Source organism: Nomascus leucogenys, chromosome 13 (genome assembly GCF_006542625.1).
Source record: "Nomascus leucogenys isolate Asia chromosome 13, Asia_NLE_v1, whole genome shotgun sequence".
Taxonomy (NCBI): Eukaryota; Metazoa; Chordata; class Mammalia; order Primates; family Hylobatidae; genus Nomascus; species Nomascus leucogenys.
Genome location: NC_044393.1, coordinates 84,610,993 through 84,633,811, shown reverse-complemented (window position 1 = coordinate 84,633,811; position 22,819 = coordinate 84,610,993). Strand labels below are relative to the sequence as shown.

Sequence of the window (22,819 nt, the reverse complement as noted above, 5' to 3'; positions counted from 1 at the left end):
AGGAACTGGCCAAGAGATGCCTTACATTCAGCTGTGCCAAATGGAAAAGGCAGCAAGCTACTTAGTAGCAATCCTGGTAATTCAGCATCTTTAGTTATTAATACAGTAAGTAGAGGGAATGATTCTGGGTCACTGAGGGAAGGCAGTCAAGTCTCATATGCTATCCCATTTCTTTGAAAAATTTGCTAAACAGATATTGAAGATGCTGAAGGCACAGAGACATTTACCCAAGTTCTATTAAAAAAAAAAAAAAAAAATCTGCAACAGAAGGCTTTCTCAGCACAGATTTTAGAGTATAAATGACCCAAAACTCTTCATTCAAAGGCCAGCTGCCTATCTATTTTCTTGAACAGGTGCTACACTTCACTGTTTTTCAGTCAAGAGTTTCTATGCTTATAAGGCTGGTGCTACGGCGAAAGAGTCTTCTTCAAATCACACAGAAGAATCATTCCAACTCCTTCAGTCATACTGCATACGTTGTCTTTACTCAGTCTGAGACCAGTACCCTGGCCTAGTAACAGCAATGATTTCTCAAGTCCCCCCAGCTCATTATAAGATTCGTACCTCTTTTATCTCATCTGGGGGAAGCTGCTCTACATTTTGTAGCTTGCTGACACTCTGTCGATGACTGTCGTAATAGCTGAAGAAATCATTAGCACTCTGTTTCAGCAGGTAGATGATAATGCCTAAACCAGGCAGGCGCCAGTATGGAACCACTGGAGCTTGGGTATCTAATAGAGGTGATGACATAAAACAATGTTCCACTTATTATAAGCATTTCATATGAATTTCAAATGACCTGTTTTAAAACAAGGGATGCCCCAGAATTTAAGGACATGTAACCTGTCATTAAAACCAACCCAAGATTACTTTTCGATGTCATTGATAATTTAAAGAACAAATGGTTAGGAGCCACTGTAATCAGGTACATACATACGGCTGGAAATCCTGCGAGAATAAAGAAATCTGACTGATGCACATTGGCAGAGCCTACCCTTTATTAGGCAAAGAGTTCTTTGAGAACTCTATCAAAATATAAACCTTACACACACACACACACACACACACACACACACACACACACCCCTCCACATCAAAAACAATATACACAATTGTGGGGTTTCTTAACACCAAGTGACTAATTCCTGCTTTGCCTGATGGCTCTAGTTGTATGGATTCATTTCTGGTTTCACCTTTCTGGTTACTAAATTGCCAGCTCAAAATCATTCTTTCAAAGAGACAAGAATAGTAACTGAAATATTCACAAAATATAAATGGATTTAAACTTTAAAAAATCTTTTACCACAACAGCTACATTACGGTAGTAAAACAAAATGATCTGCCTTTTACCTGGCTACTGACTAATGAAGATGCAAAGGAACAGTCGGATGTCATAAAAGCTGTTTGCAGAGGGAAAACTAGAAAGCAGTAACAGTATTATCCTAGGACAGGCACGGTGGCTCACACCTGTAATCTCAACAATTTGGAAGGCTGAGGAGAGAGAACGGCTTGAGGCCAGGAGTTTAAGACCAGCCTGGGCAACAGAGACCCCGTCCCTACAGAAAAGAAAAAAAAATCATCCTAGAGATAGTCTGTGTAGTGCAACTGGAGCAATCTCCTCTAGTGACTAAGGGATTTCGTGGAAACACTGTGGCAATTTCTTTCTTTCTTTCTTTCTTTTTTTTTTTTTTGAGATGGAGTCTTACTCTGTCATCCAGCCTGGAGTGCAGTGGTTTGATCTTGGCTCACTGCAACTGCCGCCTCCTGGTTTCAAGTGATTCTCCTGCCTCAGCCTCCCGAGTAGCTGGGATTACAGGCGCACGCCACCACACCGGTTATTTTTTGTATTTTTAGTAGAGATGGAGTTTCACCATGATGGCCAGGCTGGTCTCGAACTCCTGACCTCAGGTGATCCGCCCACCTTGGCCTCCCAAAGTGCTGGGATTACAGGCGTGAGCCACCACGCCTGGCCCAACACTGTGGCAATTTCAAGTTCAATTTGGAGATAATCTTTGTTTAATGACCCAAACTGCCATGAATACTGAAGGAGAGATCTGCATTTGCTTTTTCTTCACTATCAACTCCCTTAACTTTGCTCTAAAGTCTGACTCATAGATCGTTTTCTTTCTTTCTTTTTTTTTTTTTTGAGACAGGGTCTCACTTCTTTGTCACCCAGGCTGGAGTGCAGTGGCACAAACAGGGATCACACTGCAGCCTCGACCTCCTGGGCTCAGGTGATCCTCCCACCTCAGCCTCCCAAGTAGCTAGGATTACAGGTGCCCGCCACCACACCCAGCTAATTTTTTGTATTTTTTTGTAGAGATGGGGTTTGCCATATTGCCCAGGCTGGTCTCTACCTTCTGGGCTCAGGCAATGCACTGCCTTGGGCTCCCAAAGTGCTGGGATTACAGGTGTGAGCCACCACACCTGGCCAATCCCATAGATCTTTATACAGAGAGGAAGAGACCGAAGAGTCCTTTGTCTGTGGATGCTGCCACCAACTAAGACATCCTAGACAAATTCGATTTGCCAGGTATCCTCTTCTAGTCTACAGCAAAGATGTGACAGTTTTCACAATACACTGTTATAGAGAGCCTTCTCCTAGTGAAATTAGGTATCCTGGTCCCCAGATAACATTTGTGTGATCTCTACCCTGGTAGGAAGATACCCACAAAGAGGATTATTGAATGCTTGGAAGACTCCAAAGCATTTCAGGAGTTCTCACCATACTAACTTGCCCAAGTCTAGAAAATATTTGCACATTCAGAGGCTATCAGGTTTGCATAAAACAGCCGGGCGCAGTTGCTCGCGCCTGTAATCCCAGCACTTTGGGAGGCCAAGGCAGGTGGATCACTTGAGGTCAGGTGTTTGAGACCAGCTTGACCAACATGGTGAAACTCCATCTGTACTAAAAATACAAACATTAGCCAGGCATGGAATGCGTGCCTGTGGTCCCAGTTTCTTGGGAGGTTGAGGCATGAGAATTGCTTGAGCCCAGGAGGTGGAGGTTGCAATCAGTCAAGATCGCGCCACAGAACTCAGCCTGGGCGACAGAATGAGACTCTGTCTCTAAAATAAAATAAAATAAAATAAATTCATCAGAAGAGAGCTTGTCATTGCTTCCATTTTACAGATAAGAGAACTAAGGCACAAAGAGGGTGATTAACTTTTCTAAAATCACACCAATAAGTTATTTGTAGAATCAGGATTCAAATCCAGGCAGTTTGTCATTAGTCGATGTTCTTAACTACCAGGTTAAACTGCTTCTCTATAATTATCCTCAAACCTACCACATACCTACTCACCTAGAATTGGAAGAGAAAAATATGGTTGTTGACTCTAAAAAAAGTCTAAGAAAAAATGGAAAAATAACAATTTCTAAGACTCAATGGGCCACACATGGTGGCTCACACCTGTAATCCCAGCACTTTGGGAGGCCGAGGTGGGCAGATCGCCTGAGGTCAGGAGTTCGAGAACAGCCTGGCCAACACGGTGAAACTCCATCTCTACTAAAAATACGAAAAATGAGCCGGGCGTGGTGGTGGGTGCCTGCAGTCCCAGCTACTCGGGAGGCTGAGGCAGGAGAATGGCGTGAACCCAGGAGGCGGAGCTTGCTGTGAGCCAAGATGGAAATCCGCCACCACACTCCAGCCTAGGCAACACAGCAAGACTCCGTTTCAAAAAGAAATAAAAATAAAAAAAAAAATTAGCCAGGCATGGTGGCAGGCACCTATACTCCCAGCTACTCGAGAAGCTGAAGCAAGAGAACAGCTTGAACCCGGGAGGCAAAGGTTGCAGTGAGCCAAGATCGCGCCATTGTACTCCAGCCTGGGGGACAAGAGTGAGACTTCGTCTCAAAAAAAAAAAAACAGACTCAATGAGTCTGCCTTCAAGTATTAAAGATCAAAGAATGATAGGATATGGAAAAGATTAGCTCAAAACGAGAAGCAACTAAATAAAATTTTAATAATGACCAATGACACATTATTAGCACATGATTAACACTAAAGAATACAAAATTATATTTTTGTTTGAAAAATCTTATGTTCAGGTTAAATTTGTGTTACAAGGTTAGTTTCAAGGGGGAAGAAAGGAGCCCTTTTGAGGCAGAGTTAGAGGTCTTCATCAAGCCATAGTCCTACGGAGATTAATAAACAGATTGATGTTCATTTTCAAACTGCCAGATGGAAAGGGGATAAACCAGGTTATAAGTCACTGCTGGGTGACAGGTCTTTGGATAGGATTCTCAATCATTCCATGCCCTTCCAAAGTGAAATGATCTCTTTTTTCACACTGGTTGAGCCACTTGGACTAGAAGGATAACTTTCCCCTCATGCCAGTGAAGACATCCAGATATTGCAATCCCCCCATGGTGGCCCCTTTTTATCCTATCTTCCTGGCAGCAAACTTTTTTTTTGTTAGAGGCATGATCTTGGCTCACTGCAGCCTTGAACTTCTGGGCTCATGTGATCCCCCTGCCATAGTCTCCTGAGTAACTGGGATTACAGGCTCAGCCATCATGCCTGGCTCCAAATTTCTGAATATAGGAGAAAACAAGAACTATATAAAATTAACTTGTTTAAGCCAAAGGAACTACTTTACATGTCCAGTCTAATTTAACTATTTTATTCTATAAAATAGAGCTACAAATCTTTGTAGCTACTTCCCAGTTTCTTTAAGACATCCTGTCACCTAAGACTACTCGCTTTCAATCACTGAAAGATACCTTTAAATAAAGGTTATTTTATTAGCTATTAAGGACTTAGTTTGTCTCAATATGACAAACTAAGATTCTACCAGTCAGTACTCTTATCCCCCATCCATGGCATAAAACGAAAAAGCCTAGACATAATACAAACAGAAGCAGACACTGGTAGGAGAAGGCCAAACTTTTGTGACAAAAATCAGAACAGTAGATGTCTGGGACGGGGTGGAAGGAAACAGTCAAATGCAATCAAAGGCAAGAAGAAATCTTTAAGGAACAGGGAATTGTCCTGTATTTTGGTTGTGGTGATGGTTACCCAACTTCATATAATTACCAAAAAGCATTCAAACTGTATACCTAAAATGGGTGAATTTTGTTGTACATAAATTACAACAACAACAAATTTAATACTACTAGCTAGGACATTTTATAATAGAATTTGTCTAGCCAAGTTCTTAGCATAATTTATATAGGATAAGGTTGAATGTTGCTAAACTATTTTTTTTTCTTTTACTTGAAGTTCTGGGATACATGTACAGAACGTGTACGTTTGTTACATAGGTATACATGTGCCATGGTGGTTTGCTGCACCTATCAACCTGTCATCTAGGTTTTAAGCCAAACATGCATTAGGTATTTGTCCTGACGCTCTCCCTCCCCTTGCCCCCTATCCCCTGACAGGCACTGCTGTGATGTTCCCCTCCCTGTGTCCATGTGTTCTCATTGTTCAACTTCCACTTATGAGTGAGAACATGTGGTGTTTGGTTTTCTGTTCCTGTGTTAGTTTGCTGAGAATGATGGCTTCCAGCCTCATCCATGTCCCTGCAAAGGACATGAACTCATTCTTGTTTATGGCTGCATAGTATTCCATGGTGTGTATGTGCCACAAAAAAATTTCTTTATCCAGTCTATCACTGATGGACATTTGGGTTGGTTCCAAGTCTTTGCTATTGTAAATAGTGCTGCAATAAACATGTATGCATGTGTTTTTATAGTAGAATGATTTATAATCCTTTGAGTTAAACTAATATATATATATATTTTTTTTTTTTGAGACAAAGTCTCACTCTGTAGCCCAGGCTGTAGTGCAGTGGTGTGATCTCAGCTCACCGCAACCTCCACCTCCTGGGTTCAAGCGATTCTCCTGCCTCAGCCTCCAGAGTACCTGGGATTACAGGCGCACACCACTGCACCCGGCTAATTTGTTGTATTTTTAGTAGAGATGGGATTTCACCATGTTGGCCAGGCTGGTCTTGAACTCCTGCCCTCAGTTAATCTGCCTGCCTTGGCCTCCCAAAGTGCTAGGATTACAGGTGTAAGCAACTGCATACCCGGCCACTAATATATTTTTCATAATGTCATTTTATACTATTATTCTACTAAACACATATTTTTTGTGATTAAGTAATTTTCAGGGACAGTAAGATCTTGAAGAAGATGAAAATGTGACAAAATTTTTCTCACAGATCTCAAACAAAGACTTCCTGAAATCACCAACGGTCAATTCCATTATCCCCACCAAGATACTAATGGGCTTTTTCTTCTGAGTGTTCCACAGGATAACAGCTTTACCCATTATCCTGCCCCATATTCAAACATTCCCTGCTGAGTCATTAAAGAATCACAGGGTAAGCTGGCCTAATTAGTATCTAAATTGTATTTCGTTATGTTATAGAAATTTGGAGCTATAATAAAAAACCCAGTTTAGACACTGAATTCAACTTAACATGATTTAACATACAAAACTGTTTGTTTTATTTTCATCTTTTTCACCCAGCCATCTTACTCCCCAATTTAGATCCTTTGAGCCCTCAAGTGCTATTCAAAACATGGTTCCTCTGGATTTACTCTCAGTAAATCTTGAATTTCTCTATTCTCTCCAGTCTTGTACATAGGTCTAATAATAATACCTCCTGCTCAACTTTAAAACTTATTTAAAATGTTTCCCACTAATGGCACTTAAAGAAAATACTGCATCTTACTGGAGCCAAGCTGGAGAGCTATGTCATAACCATAGCAACTTAGTTCCTTCAATACAGAATGAAAAACTAAGCTCACCTTGCCGCGGTCCATCTCTATTAACTGTTTCTGAAAGGCTAGGAGTGAAGAGACACACAGCATGCTGGAAGGTAGGGGAACTTTGTAACATGAGAGACTGGCAATATTCCATTACATTGGCACAAATCTATAATCAAAAAACAGCAGTAACAAAAATGTTAGACCCTTAAGTATCTTAATTAGCATGAAAATCGAGATTTGAAGAAGAAAAGGTTATAAATCAATTTGTAAAATGACTCGCATCTGTTTTTTTTTTTAAGATGGAGTCTCCCTCTGTTGCCCAGGCTGGAGTGCAGTGGCATGATCTTGGCTCTCTACAACCTCTGCCTCTTGGGTTCAAGCAATTCTCCTGCCTCAGCCACCCCAAGTAGCTGGGACCACAGGCGCGTGCCACCACGCCCAGCTAAATTTTTTTTGTATTTTTAGTACACACAAGGTTTCACCATGTTGGCCAGGATGGTCTTCAACTCTTGACCTCGGGTGATCCACCTGCCTTGGCCTCCCAAAGTGCTGGGATTATAGGCGTGAGCCACCACACCAGGCCCATATCTGTTATTTTTATCAATGTTTTCCAAAAACATAAAAACCTTAGAGAAGTCACGTGGTTCTTGCCCCTCTTACCTGCTGCATAGCCAGTTCAATCTCATCTTTCTTGCTTACTTTATCTCCCTCCACATTATCGTCTTGAAATTTAAACTGACGCAGTCTGTCAGAGCCACCAAAGCGACTTAGTAGTCCTAAGCACTGGCGCTAAGAAAGAAAAAGATATCTTGTTAAATGTATTTAAAATTAGTAACCTCTCTTTCTTGAGGGAAAGAAAAAAGAAAAATTCAGTGGAGAGTGGAATCATTCCTTAAGGCATCTAATATCTTACTTAAAATGGAGCCAACTAAAAGTAGCATTATTAAAATTCAGCTTTTTGCAAAGGTATTTGGTAGCTAACAGATGAAAAGGGTACCACTTTTTTAAAGCAATAAATCCCAGTATCATCTAAATGTTTGCCGAATAACTTTCTGCATTATATCAAAGTAGGTATTAATTCTTTAGAAGACACTCATTAAATGAAAAACAAGTTTATAAACAAAAGAGAAGCAAAATGAGAGGGCAGTCACAAGATGGACACGTCTGTGATAATTTTGTCTACCAAGGCACAAATCTAAAAGCTGTTACTCCTGTGGTTGCTCCCAGGGACTTCATAAAGGGGTTACAAACACACAGATCACCTTGGAAGATAAATGCAAATGTCCCCAGCTTCAAATGTTAATACTTCTCACCTGAGAATACAGTATTTCCCATGGTTCTCAAAGAGAAAGGACAAGATTTCAATATTGGCAGTATATCTAGAAGGTTAGCCAATGGCTTTCAAATTAGAGACATGGGTTCCAATAACAGGTACAAGTTTTTGCTCTGTGACCTGGAATAAGTTACTTAATTTCTCACGCCTGTATGTTCACATTTCTAAAGTGGTAATAACAATTCCTATCTTATAAGATGGCTGTCAGGATTCCCTGAGACATGGTATTATATTTAAAGTGCTTAGCACAATGTTCTGCACATAATAAATGTATTTTAAGTGAAACATGTATTTTAAAAATTGGTAATACCATATACAGATTTAGATATATAGAGAGCTATACACATACATAATATACAATGTCTTATTATTTTATTTATTTATTTTTGAGACAGTCTCTCGCTCTGTTGCCCAGGCTGAAGTGCAATGGTCTGATCTCAGCTCACTGCAACCTCTGCCTCCTATGTTCAAGCAATTCTTGTGCCTCAGCCCCCCAGGTAGCTGGGACTACAGGCGTGCACCACCACACATGGCTAATTTTTGTATTTTTAATAGAGATGGAGTTTAGCCATGTTCCCCAGGCTGGTCTCAAACTCCTGGCCTCAAGCGATCCACCCACCTCGGCCTCCCAAAATGCTGGGATTACAAGAGCGAGCCATCCCACCTGGCCACTGTAAGTTTGGATAACGCAAAACATATTAATGAGACTATAATATAAACTTATTTTGCCAAAATAATTATATCTATGTTTAACATTTATAAATGTGTGTTTGCTGCTTCTCTTACAGATAAAATAGATGTACTCAAACATTTCTGAAGCTCACCTTATGAAAGATCCATCAAAAAGGTGTCTTCCTCCATACCAATGAAAGATGACTTAAAAAACCCAAAGTATTTGGGTTTTGTTGGTGAGAGTACAATCTTTACTGGAATGCTGTTTGACAATTATGATGTCAAAATGCTGTACTATGTGTATACCCTCGGTCCCAGTGATACCATGTGTTATTTAATCCAGAGTAAAATATGTACACAAAAATGCTAATAGTGGCATTTTTCTTTTGAAATCTTGAAAAACAGTGCGTGAAAAAAGGACTAGTTAAGAAAACTGTTCTATCAATATAAACGCTAGTACATAAATACAATTACTCTGCAGTCAATAAAAAGTAAAAATGCTCAGACCACACCAGGCCAAGAGGCTCCCAGAAAGACTGATAAAATATCTAATTGACAAACTAATATGTTAGAACATATTGAGAGGAGATTACAGAGCTTGTAAAGAATCTGGGGATAAATCAGTAATAAGTACATAAAAACCAAGCAAATAAAAAAGAAAACTCTAGGGCAAACAGTCTGCTTGTGGCTTATTCACAAATGACATTTACACAGTCATAATAATGTAACACTAAATATTAATGTAACCAAAGCTATGATGTAATTATATTGAGTTTCAGGGGGTGTTATGGGAAATGTATACATTGTATGATGGAAGAAAAGGAGTAAAAACATCTAAATTCTCATCTCCTCCCCATCCCCCAACAATGGAAAGTCAACAGATGATTACTAAAATTAGAAAATCAAGAAGCAGCAATATAAGCATATTATTTAGAAAAACCAAAGAACCAAAACAGTTGAAAGGGGTTTCCCAAATCTAGGGGGCACAATGGGGAAGATGGTATATTTTGTAACATGTCTTATAACTGCTATTTAAAGAAATAAGAATCAGTTACCTGGAATCTTCCAATATGTCCCTGTAGCTCCATTAGAGACCCTTCATTTACATCAACGTCGAGTTCACTTAATATCCCTGTAAAATGTAGAATGCTTTAAAACATATTATTATATAAACAAAAACATTAAAAACTAGGAAGAGAGGTTCCAATATTTCTAATATTCTTTATGTGCATGAACAGATATTCTTGCCATAAAAAAGTTTTGAGAACTATGATTTTACAAAGACTGTAAGTACCTGTTATATATTAATAACGGCACCGGTATATGTGCATTCAAAGCCAATCTAAAATGCAGAGTGAAATGATCTTAAAAGGCATTTTTAGTTTTCAAGAAAAATCTAATTTTTTTATAATGATAAAAGTAATTTTCTAAATTACTTTCTCATAAAGGAGTTTTTAGAATATGAAACAGTAAGAATAAAATGCATTTCTTTTTAACACCTCTAAATATACATAATTTGCTTTTTCTTTTCCCCTAGGCAAAGTACAATTTTCAAAGAAAACAAAAACATTTCCATTCAACTTCTTAGTTTGGACCCGTTACAAAATTCCTAAATCGAAATGACCCACCTCTAATAGTGCCATAGCCTCTCCTGATTTCTAATGAGCCTGCAAGTGACCGTAACATGTCATTCTCCCCATTAGTTTGTTTCCTTGTTCCATCACTAATCATGCTGAGGAATACCCACGTAAACCTATCCTAGCCACTCAAACTTCCTATGTGTTTTCAGATTCCTTTAATTCACTTCGTACTCACTTCCAAGCATAGACTCCGTAGTACATAACCAAGAACCTGATCCTTCTCTCCTCATGACAGGTCATCCTCTTTTTAGATTAGCTCAGCCCTCAACACAAACTGACAGAAAATCCTATCATCTGGTACATGCGGTCTCGTTATACCTCCACCTGTGCCTCACCGGTTCCCGAGAGCCTATCCTGTCCCACCTTCAACTCCTCTGAGAGTCTCCTCCCAGAATCGCTTTCTCTTCTAACATACTAAAATCTACCCTGCCACAGAAGAGTTTTCCTATTTGAAAATAGGCTAAAGTCTTTCTTGTACTCCAAAACAAAACAAAACAAAACAAAACAAAACCAAGCAAAAACTTGGTTAGTATCAACTTTTGGAAAGTTTTTCTTCAGTTGCTGCTTGTATTCATAATTTTTATGCCCTCCTTTCCCATCTGAACTCCTTGAAACCTTGATTTTGCACCTAACACTATCATGAAACTAAGACTTTTTCCTCTTTGTCCTCAAACTTGCTGAACTCTGCACCAGGTATTGCTGTTCCAAAGTTCACTTTCCCCTGCATGTCAACTGCTGCCTCAATTTAAAAGGACTTCCAATTCTCAGGTTCTGTAAGATCTTTCTGCTAAATGTCATCTAACTATTCTATGTATATCAATCACTCTCAACTCTAAAATACTTTTCAGAATATCTGTGAGCCAGCTGGGCATGGTGGTTCACATCTGCATTTTGGGAGGCTGAGGTGGGAGGATTGCTTGAGTCCAGGAGTTTGAAACCGGCATGGACAACATAGTGAGGCCTCGTCTTTATTTGAAAAAACAAAATTAAAAAATATATACATCTGTGAGTAACAGAAACAAAATAAATCTGCTGATAAGATTTGTGGAGGTACAACATACATGGTAGTGGGCTAGGCAGCATGGGGGATACAAAGTTACAAACAGAACTGCAATCTAATGGGAGCATTTAAGACAAACGTGCATAAATTATAGCAAATTATAGGATAATACAGGGCTGAACTGTACACAACAGGGTTGATAGGAGTATAACTTGTTTAAAAGTGTTTTCAAAAGTTTGGGAGGATATTTGGTATTATTTTTAACAAAAACGTTAAGCACATATATTTCCGATAAAGTACTGCCAGGAATTTATCAAGTCTTATCAGTTCAAATGGACAAAAATGGGGCTAGGTTCAGTGGCTCACGCCTGTAATCCCAACACTTTGGAAAGCTGAGGCGGGAGGATTGCTTGAGGCCAGGAGTTCAAGACCAGCCTGGGCAACATAGTGAGACCTTGTCTCAACAACAACAAAAAATTAAAAATTAAAAAAGTAATAAAAATAAAAACAAATGTACAAAGATGTTTATGAATGCATATGTAAATATATAGCTAGAGATAAACAGATAAGTACACACACACATATACACACAAAGTTATTAAATGCCATACTGTTTAAAATTTTAAGAAGCTTGGAAACAGTCAACATGTCATAGAATCTGATTAAAAAACAAAGGACTGGTTAGGCGTGGTGGTGTGTGCTGTATTCTCAGCTACTTGGGAGACTGAGGCAGGAGGATCATTTGAGCTCAGGAGTTCCAGCTATGATCATGCCACTGCACTCCAGCCTGGGTGACAGAGTAAGACCCAGTCTCTAAAACAAACAAATAGGCCAGGCGTGGTGGCTCATGCCTGTAATCCCAGCACTTTGGGAGACTGAGGTGGGAGGAATGCTTGAGGCCAAGAGTTCGAGAATACCTAGGCAACATAGCAAGACCCTGTCTCTACAAAAAATAAAAAATTAGCTTGGTGTGACAGCATGTGCCTGTAGTCCTGCTTACTTGAGAAGCTGAGGTGGGAGGATCACTTGAGCCAGGTAGGTCGAGGCTGCAGTGAGCCACGATTGCAGCTTTGCACTCCAGCCTGGGTGACAAGAGTGAGACCCTGTCCCCCCAAAAATAAAAAAAACAAACAAATAAATAAAACAAGGGTCTGGTTAACTATCTCACAACTGGAAAACCAGGCAGTCAATTAAAAAGAATGGGCAGGAGCTATATGTGTTGATGAGAAAAAATCTCATGGAGACCCTGAAATTTACAGAAGTACATTGAGAGTTATTAGTTAAGTCCTGGAAAAAATCAAAGGAAAAACCATTAGCAGTTCCACCCCACAACACTACAGGACCTTAGTAGAGGCAAGAAGGGTGGCCTGACTTGGTATCATCTTAGGACACTGGAATGAACTGGTGAACGAAGCACACCACAGGCTGAGTGGAATAGACCCTGGGATCTCCTTGGAAGAAGCACAGGCTCCAAGTAACTCAGCCAGCACTGTACTCAGCCCTGGCCAACTCTGAACTTCACTCAACCCAGAGGGCTCAGCCACCGAGACAGCCCAGACAAGAAAAATATTGGGGATTATAGGGTGGATTCAGAGGTTGCCTCAGACATCTCCAAAGCAACATAAAAATGGAGGTAGCGTAGCCTAGTAGTTACATATATAGATTCAAAAGACGTACTGCCTGGGAAACTCTATACTATGCAGTTTTATCTGTGTGACTTTGGACAAGTTAACCTCCTTGTGCCTCAGCCTCCTCAGCTGTAAAATGTGGATAATGACAGTTCTACCTCATAAGACTGCTGTGTCTTCCAATCAATTAACACGTCAAGTATTTAAAACAGTACCTGGCACATACATGCTTAATAAATGCCAGCTACTATCATTTATATTACATATTCTAAGCAAAAGAAAATCATAATCGGCCGTCCTGTCATTAAAGAACAAAGACAACCTTCAGACATTCTTTTTTTTTTTTTTTTGAGACGGAGTCTCGCTCTGTCGCCCAGGCTGGAGTGCAGTGGCGCAATCTCGGCTCACTGCAAGCTCCGCCTCCCGGGTTCACGCCATTCTCCTGCCTCAGCCTCTCCGAGTAGCTGGGACTACAGGCTCCCGCCACCACACCCGGCTAATTTTTTTGTATTTTTTAGTAGAGACGGGGTTTCACTGTGGTCTCGATCTCCTGACCTCGTGATCCGCCCGCCTCGGTTAAACATTAGAGAATTTCAGGAATATGAGACAGCATGCTTTTTCTTGAGGGAAGGAACCTCAGTACAAATTAAAAATACCAACAGATAAATCAAAAGAAAGAACTGGTGAATGGTGACGCCATGGTGGGGAACACAATTGGTGTTTTGCAGTGAATCCATGTAAATATACAACTAAAACTAAGAAGCTGAGGATATTTTGGTTGCATACAGATGTAAATGTTAGAAAACCTGACAAGGTTAAAATGATATAAGCAAACATCATCTGAGGGTGGAAGAGGAAGTGTAAAAGAAGCCATCATTTCATCTTTCCCATCAGGGAGTTAACTGATTCAAAATTTACATGTAGTAAAGAAATTATAAGGGGGGAAAGTAACCAAAGTATCTTAATAATGTTTCATAATGTTTTTCCTTACTGGCAGTGATCTTTTAAAAGGTTACATACTCTAGTAGTAAAGAAACGTTTGTCTGGAATTTGTTAATTCCTTTCGTTTCTCTTCAATTAGATTTTTGTCTGTGTTCATGTAAAATTCACATGTACACCTATGTAACAAACCTGAAAGTTGTGCACATGTACCCTAGAGCTTAAAGTGTAATAAAAAATAAATAAATTTATGTAAAATTAAATATTTGTTTAAAACAGCATGTAAAAGGTCATCCTATTCTCATTAGTTGCCTCTGTATGTCTCTGTTGCTTTCTTTCTCTCTCTCCGCCTCCCTCTCTCATATGTACGTACATATAAAGCAATGTTTGAAAATTTATCAAATGTCAATATTTGGTAATTTCTAGGTGGTGAGATTTTGAGTGTTAGTTACCTCCTTTTGAATATTTTTATAATGAGCCTATATCTTAAAAACAAACAAACAAAAAAAACAGAGACGGAATCTTGTTCTGTTGCCCAGACTGGAGTGCAGTGGCATAATCTTGGCTCACTGCAGTCTCAACCTTCCCAACTCAAGTAATCCTCCTACCTCAACCTCCCAAGTAGCCAGGACCACAGGTGAATGCCCCAACACCCAGCTAATTTTTTAAATTTTTTTGTAGAGACAGGGTGTCTCTATGTTGCCCAGGCTGGTCTTGAACCCTTGGCCTCAAGCAATCCTCCTGCCTCAGCCTTCCAAAGTTATGAGATCACAGACATGAGCCACCACACCCAGCCAAGCATGTATCATTTTATAAACATAAACTTATTACATAAATAAAGGCTCTGTTAGCAGTACCAATTTCAAGTAAGTCATATATAGCTGCAAAGTAACAAAAAAACTCATTCTATTAATTTGTCAGTCTTTAAAGAATTATTAAAAATCCTTTCAACATAATCAACTCACCAGGAAGTGCTGCTTTACTTATAATTCCTGTCAGCAGAGCCAATTCCTGCAAAGACCCAGCACTAACATCCTGACAGCGCAGAATTGCTTGTATGGTATCAGAATGTGAAATAAGAAACTGCAATACCTAAGCCATTGAAAAGGAAGAGGAATAGAAAAAACAGAGGTAGAAGCAGAAAATTATATATAAATGCATAATTCATTTTATAAATAATGTTGAAGGAAGTAACCTTCAACATTACAATAATACTCAATAATACAATACTCAACCTCACAATAAGTGAGGATGAGTAACAGATAAGCAATTGTTTTCTGCACTTACACATTTATTTCTTCAGGAAGTAAACATTTAAAATTCACAAGACTAAAGGATTATTTTAAAGCTTATAAGTTAATACATTTGGAGACTACTGTAGAAGAATATAACTCAGAACTACTGTATGAAAACTATTATCTGACCCCTATTTTCTTTATTGTTTGGCCAAATGAACTAGAGTAAGAATTTAATATAAGTGGGTATAAAAATGACTAGTGAATTCAAGAAGCTGTTCTATGAAAGGGTAACTAGCATGACATGGGGAAATCACATAAAAGCTTTTGTCTAATTCTTTTTTTAAAAAAAAATCATTTTTATTATAATAGAGATAGGAGCCAGGCATGGTGGCTCACTCCTGTAATCCCAGCACTTTAGGAGGCCGAGGCGGGTAGATCACTTGAGGTCAGGAGTTTGGGACCAGCCTGGCCAACATGGTGAAATGCCATCTCTACTAAAAATACAAAAATTAGCCAGGTGTAGTGGTGCACACCTGTAATTCCAGCTGCTCAGGAGGCTGAGGCACAAGAATCACTTGAACCTGGGAGGTGGAGGTTGCAGTGAGCTGGAATCGTGCCACTGCACTCCAGCCTGGGTGACGAAGTGAGACTCTGTCTCAAAAGAAAAAAAAAAGAGAGAGAGACAGAGACAGAGAGATAGGGTCTCGCTATGTTGCCCAGGCTGTGCTCAAGACAGAGACAGAGAGATAGGGTCTCGCTATGTTGCCCAGGCTGCGCTCAAACTCCTGGCTAAAGCGATCCTCCCACCTTGGCTTCCCAAAGTGCTGGGATTACAGGCATGGGCCACCACACCTGGCCATAACTCTCCTTTTGATGCAGTTAAAAAAAGGAGATATAAATCCTGACCTCCCAACTCTACTCTTCCACTTTGGCATTTTATAATGGAGTCCTCTTTCAGTATTTTCACTTAGGAATATCTCAACTAGCTTACAAACATTTTAAAGCCAGACTATATGCCAAAACAAGCCAAGGATATGAATCACTTAGAATTGTGATCATTTTTGTTTTTTAATAAAGATTCCTAGCCTAAGCTTATAATGGCTGGTCACAGAACTCAGTCATCTGTGCTTCTCTAAGAGGCTCCTCAGGTGATTCTGCTTCAGTCAATACAAGATTGGTGTTAGGGAACCAGTGTCTTATATCATAATGTCCCACTTCTACTAAAAAATCTTACTCTCAATCTAGGAGAAGCCAGGCAAAGTCTCTGAGTTTTAAAAAGTACTAACTTGAAGACCACATAGGCCTAAAAGAAGTAGGACGTCAACCCAGATTGCTACGGTATAAAATAAGGTGCCACTTTAGAACAGCAGCATCTACCTTGGTGAGATGGCCTAACGCCTGACGGTAGAGAAAGCAGAAAAAATTACCAGAAATCAAAGTGCTTTAGGACACAGTTCCAAAATACAATAAAGCAATACAAGGTTGTAGATTCATAATGATAAGCCTAATTAATCAGTGAAAGGCTAAATTACATATAATATTAATTTTTTAAAAAATGTGTGTTAGAATGTTAGTGTTTCACTGAAAAGCAATCAAAATAAAACTAATTTCTGGTGTTTAAAAAAATTTTGACAGCAAAATCACTCATTTAAATTATTTCATTCTCTATCATATATAAATGCAGTATTATCATCTATCAGTCTCCCAAAGTGCTGGGATTACAGGCGTGAGCCACCAAGCCCAGCCTGCAAGGCCTAGCATAGCCCTCTCTCAATAGATAGCTGGTTAAATTACATTTTAGAAGCCAGCTTATTCCTAACACAATAACTGCTTTCTTTTATAGAAGAACAAATTTCAATCTCGTTTTCTGTCTCATGATTCTATTAATTAGCTACAGTGTTTCATTCAAACAACAGTATAAAAATGGGCCAATGTAGTTAAGAACAAAGTACAGGGGCCTATTTTCTCTACCCTGCTCTGCCACAAACATTAGGACTAACGTAAATTCACTTAAGCATTCTATGTGTAAGGTTTCTGTACTTGTAAAATGAGGATTTTGCTCTAGACAATATCTAAACAAAGGGTTCACCTTACCTGCCCTGCTGCCTGCAAGTGCTGGGCCATACTAGATGTGAGGATGACCTGGCACAGCTGGAGAGCTGGGAGGAGAATCTGGCGGTAGCGATCCACTGGGGTAGGGATGAACATTGGAGAGTCTCTCATGCCAAACATGCTTGATTTGTTTCAATCAAACAAGGAGAAAACATTCTAAGAATTAAGGTATACTCTCGGCAATTCCTTAACATTGATATGGCAAATAAATCACAGCCAGCTGATTAAGATATGAAGCTACTAGTGAGTACTCTGCATCCCATATATACATCCGGGGTCCAAAGAAAGTTGTGTCTTCCTAAACTCATAGCTTAGTTAGTAAAAACAGTTATTTGAATTCTGAAAAATCTTATCAAGGAAAACCTATGTAATTTGACAAGATAAGCCTTGAAACTTCCCATTTTTATTCTTCTCTAAATGCTTCCTTGGGCCATACAGGCTGTAAGTAAGAAACAGATTTAAACAGTTACTTTCCCTAAAATTCCCTCTCCTCTACCCAAGCCAAAAATCCACTAAGCTGCCCATTTTATAGGGTGAGTACCACTTACCCAAAATGCTTGGTACCAGCAGTGCTGCAGATTTTTTTGGATTTTGAAATATTTGCATTATACATACTTACTGGTTGAGCATCCCTAATCTGAAAATCCAAAATCCAAATTGCTCCAATGGGCACTTCCTTTGAGCATCATATTGGCACTCAGAAAGTTTGGGATTTAGGAGCACTGCAGATTTCAGGTTTTCAGATTAGAGAAGCTCAATCTGTATAAAAATAAAACAAGATTTAAGAGTTAAAATGAGGCTGTAAAATCACTTAACCTTTAAGAGTAGGTCTCAGAACATTGTATTAATAAGCTAATATTTATTGTAAATGTTTATATTTAAATTTTTAGACCAAAAAAATGGCTTCCTATTGAGGGGGAATGAAAGCAGAATATGAAAATAAGAGAGAGGCTCTGCACAGACAAGTGATAACAGCATGCCATGAACTAAAGCGTATTCAACTCAACCCACTTTACCTAAGGTGAAAGTAATAACTCTCATGTTTGAAACTTTAGACCGCATACTAAAATAAATTTTTTCCCTGGAGGTAAAATAGTTCTGTAGTTAAGCCTTAAAAATGCAAACATTCAAGTTGGTAATAGATCCTTCTAAAACAATTACTAAACTCAAACTAAGTATTATTTACTTCTAGGAACGTATGCTGTCTGCCTAACAATGCTGCAGTCATGTAAACAAAAAAGAAAATCAAATCAAATTTTCCACATTCAAATCGAATGTGGAAAATTGAAACTAAGAAATCAGCTGAAAAGCTTACAAACAATTCCATTTGAAGCTTTTGAATTAGCAAGCAGTAAGCAAAATACTGAAATAAGAAAAAATATATATAAAATCTGAAATTCTATTCAAATCATCCGGAACAGGAAATCCATAACAAATTATAATTTTACTACAACTCTTTAAAAGATAGTGTAACTGAAAAGAAGTATTTCAATTGAACAAAATAATAACATTGGGCAAGTACACATTTACTAACTTCTCTCCCATCCCTACCTATTTTTTCCCTAGTAGCAACTTCCATTTATTAGTAAATGACAGGGGAACAGTATGACCAAAAAAACCCACATCAAGATGAAAGAGAATTGCTAAGCGGCAAAATTACGTTTGGAATTTTTTTTTCCCTTAATAATCCTTTACTGGGAGTTTAACCAAATTAATCTATATAGACACTTACCTCTGCGGGTCCATTTCTGGGCGCATGTCATAGACTTGGCATTGAGCTAGTCTCACAATCACCCCTGATCTTAGCAGCTCTAATGCACCCTGCTGTATCTTTGCTACTCTTGTGAGAAATGCCTGAGGAGTTACAAGAGAAAAATCATCAGTGCTGAAATCATGTCCAAGGGCCTCAGAGAAAAGTGCAACACTTTCATGGCAAATTTCTCATCCTTAGTTATCACTGAAGAGAAATCTGGGCTAGTGACAGGTTACATTATACTGCTTTCTTCCTAGGATTTTCATGAGGCCTCAGTGTTCAACACATCTAAAGTGCCCACAGACAGTAGCTTGCATGATTCAAGTATTTGTTTACAGTGTGGTCCTGTTATTATCATGTGGGCCCACGGAGGGCAAGGAATTTTGTCTGTTTTGCTAACAGCTGTGTCTCTAGTACCTAGTGCCATGACTGCCGTTTTACAGGTATTTAATAAATACCTGTTAAATAAATGAAGGAGGAAAAGGAGTAAATGAAGAATCTAAAACTTCGGTGCTTCTATTATTGTAACATTTGTGATCCTTTTAACCAGGAAGAAAAAGAAATTGAAACAGATTTGCAGGCAAAGAAACAAAGAATTATATACTATATTGAAAATGCTGTGTTTAGAATAGAACTAGCATATCTACATGGAAATTTTCAATAGGCAACTACTATAGTCTAAATTGTATTGTGAGAGGACAATTTTGCTCTGTCCTCATGGAGCACTGGCTGTCATATTGCTATCATGAGCAACCTGAGTGAGGGAAGCAGCAGTCCCATTAGCCAACTATCCCTTTGAGGATCATTTCACCCATCTTTTGCACACTAGGAAGATTCCGAAGTTTAAAACTCCTTAAAAAAAGGATTCCAGCTTATGATAGAAATATTCAAAATGTATGCCACATTAATTTTCTTTAATACATCTACAGCCAAGAGAAAATGACTTCTTGATCTAACATCAAATGTCTAGAAAGCCTTACCATTTTAGATTCATAAGTATAAAGTGCTTTTAAAAGGGGAGGCTGTGGCGTGAGTAAGCTCTGCAAAGTACGGTCATCTTCTACCAAGCTGTCTACGAGGACCTTCAAGTAGCCACTGTTAGAAAGATACAAAAGCCACTGCTGCTGTTTATCCACGGAGACAATCCTATCAAGTAGAGCCAGGGCCAGCATCTGAAGAAAGAATAAATTAAAGTCCAAAACATGTAGATGCTACCAAAATCAACAACGGTAACTGACTTTATCTGACGTCAGGTATGAAATATGAAGAATTTTTTTCATAAAGAGAATGTTACTTGCAATAACATTTCCTTTTTTTTGAGAAGTTAAAAACTGTGGCTCCAGAACCTCACTTTATCAATAAAGGAAAGCTCTCAGGTAAAGATGTATTTCCAAAACAAAACATGTTAAAATAGCAGCATTAGGTGTATTTTAGTAGACTCTAACATTGCTTGTTAGAGAAAAGAAATTTTTTTAACAGCTGTTTTTTCTCACTGTGAAGTTTTATAATGCTCATTACAGAAAACACAGAAAAATAATAACTAGGTTGGGCACAGTGGCTCACTCCTGTAATCCCAGCACTTAGGGAGGCAGAGGCAGGTGGGCACTTGTCAGGAATCCGAGACAAGCCTGGCTGTTAAAAAGATTAGGCCGGACGCGGTGGCTCACGCCTGTAATCCCAGCACTCTGGGAGGCCAAGGTGGGTGGATCACGAGGTCAGGAGTTCAAGACCAACCTGGCCAAGATGGTGAAACTCCAGCTCTACTACAACTACAAAAAAAAATTAGCTGGGTGTGGTGGTTGGCACCTGTAATCTGAGCTACTCAGAAGGCTGAGGCAAAGAACTGCTTGAACCTGGGAGGCAGAGGTTGCAGTGAGCTGAGATCATGCCACTGCACTCCAGCCTGGGTGACAAAGCGAGACTCTGTCTCAAAAAAAAAAAAAAAAAAATTACCCCGACATGGTGGTGTATGCCTGTAATCCCAGCTACTCAGGAGGCTGAGGCAGGAGAATTGCTTGAACCTGGGAGGCGGAGGTTGCAGTGAGCCGAGATCGTGCCACTGCACTCCAGTCTGGGCAACAGAGCAAGACTCTGTCTCAATGAAAAAAAAAGTAATAACTACACAATCTGATAAATACAGTTTATCCATTTTGGTCTGTCTCCTACCAGTATTTTTTCTATGCATACAAATATTTTAAAATTTTTAAAACATAACTAAAAGGTGGCCGGGTGTGGTGGCTCATGCCTGTAATCCCAGCCCTTTGGGAGGCCGAGGCGGGAGGATCACGAGGTCAGGAGATTGAGACCATCCTGGCTAACACGGTGAAACCCCGTCTCTACTAAAAATACAAAAAATTAGCCAGGCGTAGTGGCAGGCGCCTGTAGTTCCAGCTACTTGGGAGGCTGAGGCAGGAGAATGGCGTGAACTCGGGAGGCGGAGCTTACAATGAGCCGAGATCACGCCACTACACTCTAGCCTGGGCGACAGAGCAAGACTCCATCTCAAAAACAAACAAACAAAAAAACGTAACTAAAAGGTTATGACAGTTTATTTTTAAAAATCCTATTTCCTATGGTCTTCAAAAACATGATTTAATTGCTACATAACTTTGCTACATAATTTTCCATTAAGAAGTTAGTTATCTTCTCACTGCAGTGAGAAGATAACCAGTGTGCCACCATACTGTACAAGAAATATAAATACAAATTCTCCACAAAGCAATTAGGCAGACAAAGATCTATTCAGTACAAGGCAATTTATTCAGCATTCTCTTAACCAAAGATCTTTAGCCAGCAGTGTTTCTGTTGTTTCTACCAGTCAACCTCAAAATTAGCAAGACAATTCTGAAAGGCAATTCTGAATTAAGATTCTAACAAAATTAAACACAACATATGAATAAATAAAATAGAAGTCTCAAATTATAGCAAATAAGAAAATACACTATATTATAAAAAATAATTCTTAATATGTACCATACATTATTAAAAGTAGAATCAATTTATTTTATTATTTTTTGCAGCAGGGTCTCACTCTGTAGCCCAGGCTGGAGTGCAGTGCCTTGATTACAGCTCACTGCAAGCAACCTCTGCCTCCTGGGCTCATGCAATTTTCCCACCTCAGCCTCCCAAGTAACTGGGACTACAGGTGCATGCCACCATGGCTGGCTAATTTTTTGTATTTTTTGTAGAGATGGGGTTTCACCATGTTGCTCAGGCTAGTCTCAAACTCCTAGACTCAAGAAATCTGCCCACCTTGGCCTTCCAAAGCACTGAGATTACAGGCATGAGGCACCACACCCAGCCATGAATCAGTTTATACCTTAATAAGTCAAAATACTTATTCAATTATAAAACTAAATAAGAGTTGCTTTACCCTTCCAATCTCATGACCATCACAAGCATCTCGACAGACCACTTCCATGAGGGCAGCGCCATAACTTTCAATAATGGCTATGTTTTCTCGCTGTAATTTGCTAAATACATCTTCAGGGGCTGTCAGCCTTTCCCACATGGTTTTCTTGGCTAAAAAGATTAAAACAGAAAAAAACACTCCAGTAGAAAGCAGTGTAATAACTGAGTAATTATACCTCACATGCTAGGTATGAGCTGAGAGAAGGAAAAAAAAAAAAAAAACACACAACAAAAAAATCCTTCCATCACTCCTTGTACACAAAGGCCCACTTACCGGTGGGTCCAAGCAGGTTAACTCTAATAACACAATGCACCTATTTCATGCATGGTTCATAACACTAAGATAATAATTGTACCAGGAAAAGGATA

General features: G+C 39.2%; 1 protein-coding gene across 2 annotated transcripts in view; it reads right to left on the bottom strand.

Annotated features, from left to right (window-relative positions):
* Positions 1–22,819, bottom strand: part of NUP205 (nucleoporin 205) — a 93,211-nt gene that overhangs the window by 4,793 nt on the left and 65,599 nt on the right. The window contains exons 31-39 of one of the 2 annotated variants that reach the window (XM_003261376.4): positions 22,413–22,561; positions 20,020–20,211; positions 19,019–19,140; positions 17,269–17,407; positions 14,902–15,028; positions 9,785–9,861; positions 7,385–7,513; positions 6,764–6,890; positions 565–731 (exon numbers count right to left, since the gene is read on the bottom strand). In XM_003261376.4, the coding sequence (XP_003261424.1) occupies positions 565–731; positions 6,764–6,890; positions 7,385–7,513; positions 9,785–9,861; positions 14,902–15,028; positions 17,269–17,407; positions 19,019–19,140; positions 20,020–20,211; positions 22,413–22,561 (1,229 nt within the window). The remainder of the gene's footprint in view (positions 1–564; positions 732–6,763; positions 6,891–7,384; positions 7,514–9,784; positions 9,862–14,901; positions 15,029–17,268; positions 17,408–19,018; positions 19,141–20,019; positions 20,212–22,412; positions 22,562–22,819) is intronic. The other variant, XR_004032994.1, reaches the window with a different exon arrangement.